We start from the raw sequence: 16,643 nt of genomic DNA, 5'->3' as shown, positions 1-16,643 counted from the left end.
CTTTCTGTGAAATTTCGGGCTCCTGAGCAGCCACAGTTGCATCTGGCATTAGCTGGTGGTTGTCACCTTTGACCTTTCGCTGGAGAGGTGCCCAGAGGCCTTCTGAAGGGTGGCAGTGGACTGTGCTCTGCTGGGGGCCTGGCGAGACCGGCTGTCACCTGAGCTGGGGCTTCTCTCCCGGGTCCCACAGGTGCTCTTCACTCCGGCGACGCAGGCCGCGCGGCAGGCGGCCTGCACCATCGTGGAAGCTCTTGCCACCATTCCCAGCCGTAAGCAGCAGGTCCTCGACCTCCTTACCAGGTACAGCTCAGGCTTCACCTGGGGTCAGCCTTCCCCATGTTTCCTGGAGAGTCAGTAGGTCAGGGTGGCGGAAGGCACACCTGGGCTCCGTACCCATGCCGTGCTGTGTAGAAGAGCGCAGGAACGGGAGAGGCCTAGAAGCTGAGTGGTCGCGCTGGGAGTGGTAACAGAGCAGCAATGCCGGAGGTCTAACGAGCATATAAACGCATAGCCCATGCCATCTTCTTCCACCCTCGTGGTGGCCTGGGTTTGCTGCGGCTGGAGGACTTGTCTGCTGAAGGCAGGGTTGGAAGGCAGTGGTCTTCCAAAGCCCATGCCATCAGCCACTAAACTCTGGCACTCTTGCCTTCTCTCTGAGCTGCTCAAAACCTCTGTTTCACCTCCCAGAGAAGCACTGTGCAATCGGTCCAGAAGGGTATAGCTGACTGCATCACGTTCGTCTTTGGTGCTCCGGATTGTCCCCACCTGTGGGGAGTTCCCGAGGGGGACCTTTGGGGTTTTCTCAGGTGCCCAGAAGGAAGGGGGAGCCCAGGACAGCAGAGGACATGGGATGGGGGGAGGAGAGGGGAAGAGCTGGTGTCCCGGAGCTGTGTTCTCACTGTGCCCTGTGTCTTCTGTGGCAGCTACCTGGACGAGCTGAGCATAGCTGGCGAGTGTGCCGCCGAGTACTTGGCTCTCTACCAGAAGCTCATCACTTCGGCCCACTGGAAAGTCTACCTGGCGGCTCGGGGAGTCCTGCCCTACGTGGGCAACCTCATTACCAAGGTAGCCACCCCTGCCCTGAAGAGCCCTTCCCCAGCTTTGCTCTCATCATAGTACCCTGATGTAGATTTCAGGCTACTCCTCTTTCCAAAGAAGAAATATTTGTTGGACAAAATCGATCTTTTTGGCTCTGTCATACCAACCTGCTGGGGTATTGTGGCTGTTCCAAGTCTTTAAGCTATCCCTTAACGTCACTGCCACTTCCCTCGGCTTCTCAGGAGTTCTGCAGGGGTTCAGCTCAAGGGGTCTTTAGAATAGAACAGTGACTGTGGAGTGTCCGGTTGCTGTTGTTGGCTCCTGGACCACAGCTGGAGGGGGCCGATGTCGTCAGCAGTGCTGTCACTAATTGCTTGTCGTCCTGTGTAGGAAATCGCCCGCTTGCTGGCCCTGGAGGAGGCCACCCTGAGCACTGACCTGCAGCAGGGCTATGCCCTCAAAAGTCTCACAGGTAGACATAGCCACTGTGCCCTTCCTTTAGGCACCCTGGGTCTAGTTTGGGGGCTGACCTTAGTTCCTGGGGCACGGAGGTTGACGGTGTCCTCCTGTGTTGACTCAGCACACATGTAAGCTCTTCGTGTCCCTCTTTAGGTAGGTTTATGTTTTTGAACAGCTGTTCTCAATTGAGCAGTTCACTTCCTTGAGTGCCCACTCTGTGCTCGGAAATTGCCTTGGAATTGCTCATGACCTTTGGAAGATGTGGACCTTCCTCGCCTTCGTTCTCATTCAGAGCCCTCGCAGCAGCTTTTTCCTGTCCCCACAGGCCTTCTTTCCTCCTTTGTCGAGGTGGAGTCCATCAAAAGACACTTTAAGAGTCGCTTGGTAGGTACCGTGCTGAATGGGTACCTGTGCTTGCGAAAGCTGGTGGTGCAGAGGACCAAGCTGATCGACGAGACCCAGGACATGCTGCTGGAGATGCTGGAGGACATGACGACAGGTAGCACCGCCCAGTGGCCCGGAGCGGGGACATTGTTCCTGCTGGAGGACGGGGGCAGGCGTCTCTCCACATCTGAGGAGGGAGGGCAAGCAGCTCTGGTTCTCAGAGCTGTGAAATTCCAGAGCTGGGCTCAGTCTGTTTAGACATTTAATTAATGAATTAATGTATCTATCTAACATTTTATTTATTTGATGAGAGTGGGGGAATGCGCAGACAATGGGCAGAGCAGTAGGCAGAGGGAGAGGGAGCCCGATGTGGGGCTCCGTCTCAGGACCCTGTGATCATGACCTGAGCTGAAGGTAGTTGCTTAACTGACTCAGCCACCCAGGCATCCCCCATTTAGACATTTTATATAAGCTTATAGAACAGAAGGAACTATGTGTCCTCAGATTAGTGTGTTTTGCTGGTTCTGGAAAATTCTCTGCCATCATTTCCTCTGTTGCCTTTGTCCCGGTCTCTCTGTCATCCTTGTAGACGCCGCTCTCGCATCTGTCTCTTTACCGCTCCGTTATGGGGCTCATCTCATGGTCTCTTTATGTTGACTCTGGAGAGTTCCTTCAGTTCTTTCATTTAGTTTGTTAATTTTTTTCTTCACTGTGTTCTTTAGTCTTAAACTGTTGAGTCCTTGTGGTTCTCTCTAGGTTTTATAGTCTGTTTTTCACTAACACTTCCCATTACTCTTGTAGTTTGCAAAAATGGCAAACATTTTTGTGTCTGGTAATTCTAAGGCTTGAAATACTTATCCATTTGATTCTGCTGTTTTTTATTCCAGCTCTTGCTTCTGGTGCCTAAATCTTTTTGTATTTTGTGATTTTTGACTGTGAGCTCATGCAACTCATGTTTCAAGGGGTTTATCTCTGGAAATTTTTTTTTTAAATTTTTCGGAAAAATTTGTTTTTATTTTAGGAAGTATGAGCCGGGGAAGGGGGCAGAGAGAGAGGCAGACTCCCTGGTCAGTGCCAGAGCCTGACGTGGGGTTTGATCTCAAGACCCTGAGATCATGACCTGAGCTGAGCTGAAACCAAGAGTTGGACACTTAACTGACTAAGCCTCCCAGGCTCCCTCTGTGGAAATTCTTTAGGAGCCAAGCCAAACACAGATTTCTCCAGTGAGGATTTGTGGCTGCTCCTGTGAAGCAGCTCCCAGCACTGCTGTCACAGGGTGGTCTTAAAGGAGGTTCTGAGCTTCAGCTTTCTCAGACCTCATAGGTAGGATGGATTTTGAGCCACCAACCCCCGAGAAGGGCAGCCTGTTAGTTCTCTCAAGGGAGATATTTTCCCCCTCTACTCAATGCCACATTGTAAGGAAAGAAATTTTGTTTCAGTGACCTGCCTGGGGGATATGGAGAGTTATTTCTAGTTGACCTTGGTGACACGGTATAGTTCTTTTGGGGCCTCATACTTTTGTTGTGAGAGAGGCATTCCCATTGGGTTCTCCACATTGGCCAACCTGGGGCTTTGCATCTAGCTTTCAAATCCTGGCGGGTTGTGGAAACCAAAGCTCAGACACCAACTTTAGAGTTTTGCTAACCTGCATAGGTTTTGAATTTCACCTGGTTTTTGGTTTTTGTTTCATCTTTGCTAGTATGGCAGTTCACTGATAAACATTATTTAATATTTTACATTATTTTTAAGCTATGAGGAGTGAGAGTAGGTCAGGAAGTGTGGTCTGCCACGTTACCAGACACGGAGGCCCTTTTGATGTATTTTCATCATGCCATGCTGAACGCACAGCCCATCATGGGGCTTGATCCCAGGACCCTAAGATCACTACCTGAGCTGAAACCAAGGGTTGGATGCTCTGCCAGCTGAGCCACGCAGGCGCCCCACAGTTGGACCCTTTTGAAGCACAGCTCTTCCTTCTTCTGTGACTTGAGATTATCTCTGGCGTAGAGAAGGCCGTCCACCTAATTGTTTTAAGACTGAAGCTCAAGTTATAACTTGCCTTTGATTTTCCTGGAGTACAATTAGGATTATTATTTGACATTTTGGAGTACCTGTTTTAGGCAAGGGGGATACTAGCTGAGTAAAGCACAGTTCCTTTCCTTGAGGTGATCATTTGAAGAGGAAGCAAGAGGTGTACACAGCCAACTATGATGGACTGTGTTGACTTGGGTGCTGGGGCTTTCATATGGAATGTGGTCTGAGCATCGAGTCAGTTAGCTTCAAGTTTCCAATTGAAATATTGATACTGCCATGGAGGGCATTTGAAAACTGACTAGGAAGAAAGAACCTGTTGGTGACTGTACTTATAAAGTCTCATTGGGTGTGTGTGTGAAGCTCTCTCCTAACTGACGTGGCCACTGATTTCTGGCAGGTACAGAATCGGAAACCAAGGCCTTCATGGCTGTGTGCATTGAGACAGCCAAGCGCTACAACCTGGATGACTACCGGACGCCTGTCTTCATCTTCGAGAGGCTCTGCAGCATCATTTATCCTGTAAGCGGGGCTTCTTCCTGTGCCTCCAGGGTTTCTGTGTGTGCCATTCTGCCGGGAAGCGTCTTGGTCATGGGCATTCTGATCAGCTGTCGGCCATTTAATCGGCATTTTAGAAAGCTCCACTGATGACACAGTTTCCTAATTTTCCTCCTCCTAATGATGGGAAATCTGATGGCTTTCCTTTCGTGGTCTTACTTCCTAGATTTAAGGTCTAGGTCAGTCTTCTTAAAAATGGTGTCTAACCTCCGATTGCTAAGATCCTGTTGCTTTACCCATTCAATATGTTATGAAAGACGCAGTATGCAGCTAAAGTGAGAAGAAATCACTCTTCTTTGTTACCACACCTGTATTTGGTACGTACACACACGTTTGTGTGTGTGTTTCTCTCGCCTAGCTATCCAAGAGCATGGTGTGGTTTAACGACAAGGGTGAAAACCACCAGCGTCATCAGTTAATGATGAGAGGTCTTTGGGGTTAGGCGCACCTGAGCTTTATGTAATAGAAGGACCCTCCTCTCGACGTGGGGATTATCAGTGGCAGAGTTGTCCAGCTGCGGATGGGTTAGCATCGCTTGAGGCGAGCAGGAGGGAAGCCCCCCTCCCCTTGTTCAGCACCATGGCTTGGATGCATTGCCCATGTGCTCATTGTGGTAGGCTTTCTCCTCTCCCACCCTTGAGTTTCAGAGGAAATGCTTGATATTGAAGGCTGTTTGAAGTGCATTTGGAATCCATTCTGAGTTTCCTATCATTATATCTTAAAATGTGTAAGGGGCCGGGAGAGTTTGTGTTTCTCTCAGTGTCCTTGGAACGAAGTAGCGTTGTCTAAATCTGAAAGGTCTCTCCTGTCGTTCTGTGATGTCTTCTGCTGTTCCTGCCAGCGTGTCCTTTTCTCTGTCCTTCAGGAGGAGAATGAAGTCACTGAATTCTTCGTGACCTTGGAGAAGGACCCCCAGCAAGAAGACTTCTTACAGGGCAGGATGCCCGGGAACCCATATAGCAGCAATGAGCCAGGCATTGGGCCACTTATGAGGGATATAAAGAACAAGATTTGCCAGGACTGTGACTTGGTGGCTCTCCTGGAGGATGACAGCGGGATGGAGGTAACAAGCATAGGATGTTGCTACCATGGCTAAGAACTCGGGCTGGGATCATATCCAGGTTCCTCCCTACTTAGTAGCCGGTTAACCCTGGGCAGGTAGTTTGCTTCAGCTTCCTTTTTATAAACGGGGCCAGTGGGTCCCACCTACGTACCTTACCTGGTGTTAAGGTTAATTACCTATAAAGGGCTCTGCCCAGTGCCTAGCATGCAGTAAGCAAATGGTTAGTGGCTCTTGCTTATCACGGAGTAGGAGTTTGTTATTCTTACTGCTCCGACAGAGACTTTTCAGAGATTCCAAGTTAATTAAGCTCCCTAAAACTAGTATAGTGGCCCCTGTGAAGATTTCTGGCCCTTGTCTGATACCTTGTGGTAGACGACCTTCAGGGTCTGGCCTTGTCACCTAGGGGTGGAAAGCATGTTGGGGAAAATAGAGAATGGTTTTTCCCCTGAGGGGGTCTCTGGGTGGGATCCTCGAGTCCGTGGTTTGGGATAAGGGTGTTTGCTGCCTCTGAAATTGTGTCCCAGATTGTGTGTGTTGTGCACACACGTGTAGTTTTTAGAGATGAGGAGTCGATGGGTTCAGAACACAAAAACGATGAGTTATCAACCACTGCTTCAAGTGTCCTTTGACCTTGAAATGTCCTTGCCTTATAATTATTTGGAATAACAGCTCATCTCCTCTGCTGTTCAGCTTCTAGTGAACAATAAGATCATTAGTTTGGACCTTCCTGTGGCCGAGGTTTACAAGAAGGTCTGGTGTACCACGAATGAGGTATGTGCTTGTTTCCTTGCGTGGATGTGGGGTTTTACTTTTCTGACTTAATGTGGACTTGTACCGGGAGAAGGCACTGTTAATCATTGCTATCCCGCTGGTGACCGCACTCCCACAGCTGGCCTTCCCTGTTGGTGGTTGTGGATAAAACCAGTCGTCTTGTTCTCCTTTTGAGGCACCCGACTAGAGGTAGAAGAACTTCAGGGAAAGATGAGCGTTTCTGACCGTGTGTGGTCGAACTGGGCAGTGTTGGAGGAAGCATGTGATGGGGTGTGCTTGCTTTATACCCTTTATACCCTTTATACACGGACACTTCTTGACTGAGACGAACTCTCTGCTTCTAGGGGCCTGGTCACTTAGAACATTTTCCTGTGGCGGCGTCAAGGAGCGCACATGGTTCCGTGTTACTAGCCGGGGAATTGAGACGCAAACAGGCAGTTGTTCTTGAGGAGGGGGAAGGGAAGTGAAGGACACTCGCTGCTCTGGTCCTTTGGCCCCTCAGTCCTATTTGACCCGTCCTAAGGGTCTCAGATACTCCGCTTCCTCCTCCCTCCTCTTTCTCTTCCCTTTTTCCCGTTCCTTCCTTTCCTCCTCTTCTGTTTCTTTCCCTTCCTTCTGTTTTCTTTGCGTTCCTTTGGTGGGGTAATTTTTAGTCAGTGAGTCAAACAAGGAACCAAAAGTAGGGCGAGCCAGTGTGCTGCTGAAGCACGGTGAACTTTTCTGTGTTTAGTCGCAGTATTTCTGGAGAGTTTAAGACACTACATTGGTAATGTCTGCTAGTATATTTTGGCCTTCAGTCTGACACAGGCTCTTGCTTGTTTCCTTTCTGTTCTGCTGCTGTGCTGGGAGTCCTGGTCAGTTGGTACTGCTGCCAGTTGGCAGAGGTCCACATCGAAGGTTGCCCCATCTAGTGATCTTGTTGTTGACACTTGAGCATCAGTGCAGAATGGTACAGATGTGATCCTTGGTACACAAAAAAGAAAGACCAAGCTTGTATGGCTGCCCTTGGAAATGGTGGCACGGAACCCAAAGAACATCCATGGGCAGCTCCCCTTTTGAACCACGAGGCAAGGAAGAAGTTGAGGGGGCCCTGCCTTTCACATTAGGACTCAGTCCACCGATGGGTTCTTCTGGCAAAGTCCAGAGTTTGTGGTACCTTTTTATCAGGGCCTTCATCAACTTGCTTTTTTTGCTCCACTCTTCTGTTTCATAGATCAACAGCCTGTCTCCTTAGCTGCTGGCTAGAGCCTGTTCCATTTTCCTTTTCTTTTTTAAGATTTCATTTATTTGAGAGAGCGAGAGGTGCTCAAGGGAGAGAGAGAGACAGAGCGCACCAATGGGGAGAGGGCCAGAGGGGGAAGGTGAGAGAGATCTCCAGGAGACTCCATGCTGAGTGGGGAGCCTGACAGGGATTCAGTCTCATGGTCCTGAGATCATGGCCTGAGTTGAAATCAAGAGTCAGACGTTTAACAGACTGTGCCAGCTAGGTGCCCTGAGCCTATTCTGTTTTCTCTGTCTCTGTTTTTGCCTTTGTTCTCCTGTTGTTCTTTCTGTAAGTTCCCATTGGGCTCCCATAGCTGGGAATACTTCTACAAGCAGCCTTTCTGACTGGGAGGTTCTTTCCCACAAGGGTTTCCTCTCCTGAAGCTCAGCATGGGGCTTAGGGGCCGGGAACTGAATTAATGTGGTGCTTGCTCTTCTACTTCATTTCTTACAGGGTGACTTCAGACCCGTTTCTTATCTCCAAAATGAGAACGATGTAGATGGGAGAGTGCCTAACTTAGTACCCAGTGTACAGGGACCCGTCACGATCCTCCAGTAAAGCCTTGAGTAACTTGGGAAGAACTCTTTCCTTGTTACATGGTTACACGAAGACCTCAGGATCGGATTATGCTCTTGCTTTTGATTCCTGAGTCTTGAATCAAAGCTCTTTGATCTGATTGATCTTGCTTGTGTTGGTTCTTTGGGAAGTAGTCCCCGTTGGTTAGAATTCATGCTCCTGAAGGAGGCACAGGCTTGGAATTAGACTGTGCTTATCATTGGATAACTCTGAAAAAGCTGCTTCACCTAGTGTAAGAGGATGATGTGAAGTGCTGGGTCAGCATAGAACTTAGCACAGAGTAAAACACTCAGTACATGATAGTGATTATCGTTGTTACGTACAGTTTTAATGAAATTAAGCAAGATTGTGTTTATAAAATGTTTCACACAACTCCTGGCCCATAGTAGACACTACGTAAAATTAGCTGCTTTTCTTCTACGTGAATTGCAACACGCTTGGATTCTAGATGTGGTTAAGGTCTTGTAGAGAAATAGAAGAATGAGGCCAGATGTTGAGTCCCCTGCATTTACTGGACCTGTTTACAAGCATCTCTGTCCACTGCCTCTGCTCAGGGGGAACCCATGAGGATTGTGTACCGCATGCGAGGGCTGTTGGGCGATGCCACTGAGGAGTTTATCGAGTCCCTGGATTCCACTACAGGTAGGCCCTTCCCACAGACACTGCTGCGCCTTGGGTGGGGGGGGGGGGGTCTGGGGCAGTGAGTGGTTCCCGACCTGGGATTTAGGGGTATTCTGAACACATTCTTCTCTAGCTCCAACTGGAATTGATGGGAGGTTACTTCTCCAACTGAAGAAAAGTGCAGGCATCTATGACTCGATTCCGATCCCTCGGGAGTTAAAACAACAACAAATTAGGGATAAAGTGTAGTTAGCAACACACTTGAGTTCAGATTTATTTTTAGTTTAGATTGTGTGTGTGTGTGTGTGTTTGTTTTGTGGTGGTGGTTGTGGTTGTGGTGGTTGTATTTTCACATACAGTAGTTGTAATTGGCTTCAGTCTTGTAGTTTAATATCCAGTTTCGATACTTCCCATTGCTACTTTCTATTGCTTTTCTTGGAGATAAGAAAGAGGGAACTAGCTCTCAGCCTGGAAGAGGATTATCTGTTTTCTTCCATCCTTCCCTTCCATTTCTGTTTGGCTTCCCTTCTCCCTCAGATGAAGAAGAGGATGAAGAGGAAGTGTATAAGATGGCTGGGGTGATGGCCCAGTGTGGGGGCCTGGAGTGCATGCTCAACAGACTGGCTGGGATCAAAGATTTCAAGCAGGGACGCCACCTTCTCACCGTGAGTTGGGGGCAACAAGGTGGGAGCAGCCCTCTGCTTTGAGAGCAGCCCTTAGGGAGAGAAGCTTGTGGCCGCTGTGCTGTGTAACTCTAGAGGGCGGCATGGTGCCACAGGCCGGGGCAAGCCAGCCCAGGCCTGGTAGCCTCCCTGAGCCCTCTGGTCCCTTGGGTGTCCTGTGTCGTCGGTGTCTCCCACCGTCCCCCGCTTCTTGGCTCTCGTCTCCCCACCAGAGCCAGTGCACTGGTGCTTTCAGCTCCGTCTCTTCAGTCACCTGTGGAGCCATTTCCTGCCTGTTTTTCCTCGCCAAACTGCACTTGAGTCCATTATTTCTGCTGTTGCCTTTTAAATTGATGTTCTAGGTAGTTCTTTCATTTTTTTGGTAGGATCTTGCTTGGATCTTCATTTGTCTCCTAAGGAGTAGAGGATCCCAAAGGCACCATAAATATCACACTATTATTTTCGGGTCTGGAAGACATGAGAATGTGTGTTATTATAATCATGTTTTAACTGACCTATGTGAAGATTTTTTAAAAAGCATTAAAAGAGTTAAAATCTGAAAATGTAAAAAAACCTTTCATATTTTGATAAAAGGAAAGTCTTACTTGATAAAAAAATAAATGACCTATGTGGTTCTGAGTTCCCATAGGCCATGATCTTTGGGACTTTCTGTTTACTCTTAGAGTCTGAGTTAGTAGTGGAATTTCCTCGAGACAACAGAAGTGTCACCTGTTCTGCTGGGAATCGGTGTCATTGTTATACTTTTAGAGATAGTAGAGACATGCCAAGCCCACGTGGACTGTTGCCAGAGAACATTGCTATTTAAGATGCCAGTCTGGCTGGAGAGCCTCCTCACCTTACTATATGTCTTCTCAAGAAACACTTTTCCTTACTGTTCCTACAATTCGGGAAGAGTGCCTACTGATTGTACATGACCCCTCTAAGACATTTTTTTCTTGCTTGTCCCCACGTTTTATACTCTTAGTTGGCCTCTTGAGTTTTGACCGGCTTTTCTTGGCAGGTGCTTCTGAAATTGTTCAGTTACTGCGTGAAGGTAAAAGTCAACCGACAGCAGCTGGTCAAGCTGGAAATGAACACCTTGAATGTCATGCTGGGGACCCTAAACCTGGTAAGGAGTATGGGCTGCAGATGACAGAGTGAGCCTCAGAAGTCCTGGGTGGAGGAGGGGCATCTCAACTCTGGGCTCAGATGAAATGGGTTTGTGGCCTTTTCAAACCCTTTATCTTTATCTGGATGACTGCCCCAGAGCATGGATCATTTAAATTGTCTCTTTTCCTGCTGGCTCACCCCTGTACTGCTGCCAGGACATGTAAGACCATTTCTGGTCCCTTTCCTGAATTCAGATCAGAGATAAGAGGAAGTTAGTCTGTGAAACAGTCCAGACTGCACAGCGTTGGAGAAGTAATACCAGTGTCCTCGGGTCAACCAAGATAGAGATCTGGAACATTACGATTTCATTGTCTGCAAGAGTCCACACACTTATCTCTCAACACACACATAGACACATAGATACAGACACACGCACACACAGATACACACATACGCGCACACACACACACGTCTTTGGCAATAAGTCCAGGAAGGATATTGGTGAGGAGCAAATGCCATCAGCAGTGAGTGGTTGTGGTCTTACACTCAGAGTAACTGAGTCTCCTCCTGCAGGCCCTGGTAGCTGAGCAAGAAAGCAAGGACAGTGGTGGTGCAGCTGTGGCCGAGCAGGTGCTTAGCATCATGGAGATCATTCTGGATGAGTCCAACGCCGAGCCCCTGAATGAGGACAAGGTGCGTGGGACCAGTCCATCTGTGTGCAGACACTGGGGGTACATACTGTGTCTTGTTGCGAGCAACAGGCTTGTTTGTGTGTCCAGCTGTGTCCCCCAGGAATGACTGGACGTGCTCTGGTCGTAGAAATGACAAAGCTCAACTAATGGTGATGTGATGGCATTGAAACTTGAAGTCTGTGGCTTTGGAGGAAACGACGCCGCTAAGGATATTCTTTGACTTGCAAGCTGCTCGTTAACAGACTGCTGGCGTGTTCCAGCTGATCAGGCCTTAGCCCGGCCCCTCATTGTCCAGTAGCGGGAACTCCCAGCCCAGAGAAGTAAAGGGAGCTGTTCAGTGTTCTGTAGTTGGCTGCTGGCAGAGTCCGGCCGAGAACCTGGGTCTCCAGCTTCCCAGTTCAGTGTTTCTCCACTGATTTCACCCTTACCTTCTCTTGTCCCCGATGGTACTCAGTGTTTTGGCTAGAGGTGTGAACAAGTTGAGTATGAGGCAGCCTTTGTTTTCCTGGGAGAGGGGAGATTGTATTAATATTTTTGACTGAGACTATGAGTAGAGCCACACAGAAACTTAGAAACTAGTATCAAGTTAGAACTCACACTGTTCATTAATCTCCAGGAAGTACTGAGACAGTTTTTCTAGGCAGCTTCTGATGGAGGTAGGTGACATCTGGGGTTCAGATACTGGCTGGCCAAAGCCCTGTCCCTGTTTCTGAGCCTTTTGTCCTCTTTTCTACTGCAGGGCAACCTCCTGCTGACGGGTGACAAAGATCAGCTTGTGATGCTCTTGGACCAGATCAACAGCACCTTCGTTCGCTCCAACCCTAGTGTGCTGCAGGGCCTGCTCCGTATCATCCCGTACCTGTCCTTCGGCGAGGTGGAGAAAATGCAGATCTTGGTGGAGCGGTTCAAACCATACTGTAGCTTTGACAAGTATGTGCTTGGATTTCAGATGGCCACGTGAAGGTCCTCCCCAACACCCTGAGCTAGTTCTGTGAGACTTAGGAGAGGAATCGTGATTTCTGTTAGATTTTAGTTTGCTTGTCCCACCTTTAAGGGGTTCATTGTAAGTGGGGAGTCAGTATGTTGTGTTGGCTCAGCAGAGGGGGTGAAGGGACTGGTGTGATGGGACAGGGGCATGACAAGATGGAGAGAGTCATGTGTGCGACAACATGAAAACGCGAGAGAACCTTGGGCATGTGGGAGACAGAGCAGGTAAGGAGGAGTGACAGGAACCAGATCAGCAGGCTTCTTGTATCATGCCAAGAAGTCTAAACTCGATCCTGTAGACTATTGAAAATCGTTAACCAGGAGGACAACATGATGCACATGTGTTCTCTCCTTCACACCTGGGGCTCTGCTCTGTGCTCCAGGTACGATGAAGACCACAGTGGCGATGATAAAGTCTTCCTGGACTGCTTCTGTAAGATCGCAGCTGGCATCAAAAACAGCAGCAATGGGCATCAGCTGAAGGATCTGATTCTCCAGAAGGGAATCACCCAGAGTGCGCTGGACTATATGAAAAAGCACATTCCCAGCGCCAAGAAGTAAGAAACAGCTCTGTCAGGGTGACCACTTTCCTTTCCTCTTCTGGTTCCTTTTCTCCATTGCTGTGGCCTAAAGGTCCATGCAGTCCCCTTTGACCCTCCTTAGGGTCTCCCTCCCCTTCTAGAAACCATCAAAGTGACACTCAGCCACCGCAGAGCCCTTTGGGGCTGGGAACGGGGTGGGGGCAGCCTAGTGGTTCCTGTTTAGAATACTCACTTCCGTCTGGCTGCCTAGCTTATCTGGGTGATGCTTCGTGATTCTTGAAGGTCTTCTGGAAGGGTCCCCTTTAAAGAAGCTGGAATAGAATCAACAGCTGGTTTTTAGGTAGGTTTTGCTCCTCTGGCCTGCTAATCAGCTGCTTTTCCTTTTCAGTCTGGATGCTGACATCTGGAAAAAGTTCTTATCTCGCCCAGCCTTGCCATTCATCTTGAGGCTTCTTCGTGGGCTGGCTGTCCAGCACCCTGCCACCCAGGTGAGTGAGTAGCCAGTGTGCCCATGGACCTCACTCTGGAGCCGGGACATGTATGCTGAAGGAACCACACACTGTGGTCTCATTGTCGTGGCTGAATGAAGAGAACCACCTTGATTAGCCTTAGGATGTGACTTCCCCCAGCATGTAAGACCCCTAGAGTAGAGGGGCCTCTCAGGGGTCATCTTTCTGATTCAGCTCTGTGTGGAGAGGAGTAACTATAGTGACTGACTTCATCTTTGACTCTTTCTTACATGGGGCTTTATTATCCCATGGGTCAGCTAAGCAGTGGTGTAGCTGCAGGTGTGGCTGGCCGGAGTGTGAAACAATCATGATTTCTGGCTGTAGTCGTTGGGGTCATTTGGGACATTTACAGAACCATCACCGCCCTCTCCTGCTCTGCTTCGGGCAGCTGGAAACTTCGTTCTCAGAGAGACCCACCATTCCATTCTGCTGCTTATCCCTGATCTATCTCCCTGCACTGAGTGGGAGTATCTGGTACCCCTCACAGATCGTCACCGGCCCAGACAGGCGGTCAGGCTGGAGTTTTTCTAAATTAAACTTCATTTTGAGGTAATTGTAGGTTTACCTGCACTGGTTAAGGAGAAATCCCATGTACCCATTTCTTGATGATAACATTGTATGAAGCCATATACAGTATCACAGTTGGGATATTGATACTGATGTAGTCAGGATTCACGGCAGTCGTCATCGCAGAGATTCCCTCTTAACTCCCTTTTGTACCCTCATCCACCCTGCCACTGATCCCCGGCAGCTCCTGATCTGCTGTCCGTGGCCGAAATCCTGTCCCTTCAGGAGTGTTACATCAGTTAGCACAGAGCCTTTGGGGCTTGGCTTTTCTCACTCGGCATCGTTCTGGGGGCTCCTCCTGGGGTGTATGTATTGACAGTCTGTTCTTTGTGTTGCTCAGTAGCGTTCCGTGCTGTGGGTTCCGCAGGCTGCCCCACCATTCACCCGTTGAAGAACACTGGGCTGTTGCCAGTTTTGGGAAGTCACAAATGAGACTGCCGTGAACATTCACATGCAGTCGTTTTGTGTATGTGTAGAAGTCTTCATTTCTCTGGGGTGAATGCGTACATGTGGAGTTGCTGGGTTGTACGGTGGTGGCGGATTTAATTTTATTAGAAACTGCCAATCTGGTTTTCAGAGTGGCTGCCCCATTTTATGTTCTCACGAGCAGTACGAGTGAGCTGCTGGCCCTGCATCGTCACCGGCATTTGGGGGCACCTAGACACTTCGATAGGTAGATGGTGATGTCTCACGGAGATTTTAATTTGTATTTCCCTAATGTTTAATGGTGCTGTACATCTTTCCATGTGCTTTGCATGTCTTCAGTGACCTGCCTGCATATATCTTTTGCCCATTTTCTTTTTTTAAGATTTTATTTATTTATTTGAGAGAGAGTGAGAGAGAGCATGAGCGAGGAGAAGGTCAGAGGGAGAAGCAGACTCCCCGTGGAGCTGGGAGCCTGATGCGGGACTCAATCCCAGGACTCCAGGATCATGATCGGAGCCGAAGGCAGTCGTCCAGCCGGCTGAGCCACCCAGGCGTCCCTCTTTTGCCCATTTCCTAATTGGATTTTTTTTTTTTTTTTGGATACTGAGTTTTGAAAGTCCTCGTGGCTGGTTTTTTTTTCTATGAATGGTGTTCTTCATGGAATGTAAACCCATGTTCTTACTTGGTGATCGGTTCTGATAGCTCATTCCAAAAGTAGGGTAGGGTAGCTTGGCTGTAGGATTCTTACGTCTCACCCAGTCTCTGGTGTTTTAGATTTCTGTTCAGTTTGATGGGGGTGTTCATAATTAGCACACCTTTGTGGAGGTGATTCTTCTAGCATGGGAGTCGCCACATACCTTAGTTTCTATGCTTCTGTCTCATCTGTTTATATGCCGGTAAGTCCAGGAGTGGGGCTGTGATGTGGCCATGCTCGGGCCTGCTGATTTCCAGCCTTTGGAGTTACTAAGTCAGATGACTTTCTTCAGACGAAGACTTTAGTTAGGGAGTCGGCGTTCACACTTGACCAGCGGCATGCTGTTCAGCGCTTGTTGTGTACCTGTGACGTGGTAGGCCAAGGTGACACTGGCGACCAGGGTGGTCATAGCCTGTGCCTCTGGGAGCTCACTGGTGGAAGGTAGAGCCACGTACCCGGTGACGAGTACAGTGGGAAAGGGGCCAAAAGAAGGAGGATGCTTTGGAAGAAAGGATGGCATCTGCGAAGGCTCAGGAACAGAAGGCCGCTGGGAGTGCTCGGGAGTTGGTGGCGGACGGGGCCGGAGAGAGCCGACCCTGATGCAGCATGGGACCAGGGCACAGTCTCCAAAGAGAGGAGTATGTGTTTTCTCCCGAGGGCTGTGACCCAGGGCATGAACTGGAAGGAGGGGAGATGACAGATAGGAGAGACAGTTGGTTGCCTTTTATCGTAATCCAGGTAAGAGGTGAGGGCAGCTGAGCTAGCGCGTGAGGTGGACAGTGGGCGGGGCTCAGCGCAGTGTGGGAGGCAGAATGAAGGGGATTTAGGGATTGGTTGCACATGAGGGTGAAGAAGCTGGATGAGTCAAGAACTCTGCTCAGTTTGGGGTTGGGCGACAGGGGAGTGATGGTGCCCCTGAAGGATATCCTAGGAAGTTCGAAGCAGGAGGGCTTGTTCCGTCAGACTGCTGATGTGCGTCTGCTCGCCCAGTTAGAGTGTAAGCTTCGGGAGGATCAGGCCTTTGTCTCCCCAGTACCTGATGCACGGCTTCCTGTGGATGTGTGCACACGCACGCATGCAGCGACCGCCCAGCGAGAGGCTGTCGGGGTGCTTGTGCACGGGTTCCCTGGAACATTGTACTGTGGGCTCAGCATTTACGAGCAGGAGACAGGAGGTGACCTGTAGTTTTGCTGAGGTGCAGGTTGGAAGCGTACCGGCTATGAGGACAGGTTTATAAGCCGCGAATGATCTCAGTTGAGTGCTAAGCTTTCACTTTGCAAGTTGGTTCTATTGTTTGGCATTTATTGTCAAATCCATACGGTAGTAATTACCATTAACATACTTATGCAGGGGGTGGGGGGATTTTGGTGGGACAGGGCTCCTTCTCCACTCACCTGGAGAGCTTTGTCAAACCTGTCCTGGTTTCCGAGTTCCGTTCTCCCGCCCATGTCAGTGACATGATGCAGTCATACAGTGACTGCCAGCTTTCTCAAACACGGGGGTTTCGGGATGATAACTATTTGTTTTTAAGATTTTATTTATATTGTCAGAGAGGGGAGGAGAGAGAGAGGTAGGCAGAGAGAGAAGCAGGTAGGGGGAGAAACAGATTCCCCGATGAGCAGGGAGCCAAATGCAGGACTCAATCCCAGGACTCTGGAATCATGACCTGAGCCAAAGGCAGACGCTTAA

The 16,643-nt window shown here is 49.2% G+C and overlaps 1 protein-coding gene across 7 annotated transcripts in view; it reads left to right on the top strand.

Moving 5' to 3' along the window:
• The window catches only part of UBR4 (ubiquitin protein ligase E3 component n-recognin 4), a 135,456-nt gene that overhangs the window by 104,109 nt on the left and 14,704 nt on the right, over positions 1 to 16,643 (top strand). For all 7 annotated transcript variants that reach the window (XM_059137659.1, XM_059137654.1, XM_059137657.1 and 4 more), the window contains 14 exons: positions 191 to 300; positions 924 to 1,065; positions 1,429 to 1,510; positions 1,823 to 1,996; positions 4,313 to 4,434; positions 5,336 to 5,533; positions 6,224 to 6,304; positions 8,699 to 8,786; positions 9,303 to 9,430; positions 10,449 to 10,556; positions 11,111 to 11,230; positions 11,969 to 12,159; positions 12,600 to 12,773; positions 13,147 to 13,246. In XM_059137659.1, coding sequence (XP_058993642.1) covers positions 191 to 300; positions 924 to 1,065; positions 1,429 to 1,510; positions 1,823 to 1,996; positions 4,313 to 4,434; positions 5,336 to 5,533; positions 6,224 to 6,304; positions 8,699 to 8,786; positions 9,303 to 9,430; positions 10,449 to 10,556; positions 11,111 to 11,230; positions 11,969 to 12,159; positions 12,600 to 12,773; positions 13,147 to 13,246 — 1,818 coding nt within the window. The remainder of the gene's footprint in view (positions 1 to 190; positions 301 to 923; positions 1,066 to 1,428; positions 1,511 to 1,822; positions 1,997 to 4,312; positions 4,435 to 5,335; positions 5,534 to 6,223; positions 6,305 to 8,698; positions 8,787 to 9,302; positions 9,431 to 10,448; positions 10,557 to 11,110; positions 11,231 to 11,968; positions 12,160 to 12,599; positions 12,774 to 13,146; positions 13,247 to 16,643) is intronic.

This window comes from Mustela lutreola, chromosome 10, assembly GCF_030435805.1.
Source record: "Mustela lutreola isolate mMusLut2 chromosome 10, mMusLut2.pri, whole genome shotgun sequence".
Classification (NCBI taxonomy): domain Eukaryota; kingdom Metazoa; phylum Chordata; class Mammalia; order Carnivora; family Mustelidae; genus Mustela; species Mustela lutreola.
This window is presented reverse-complemented; position numbering and strand designations above follow the sequence as displayed.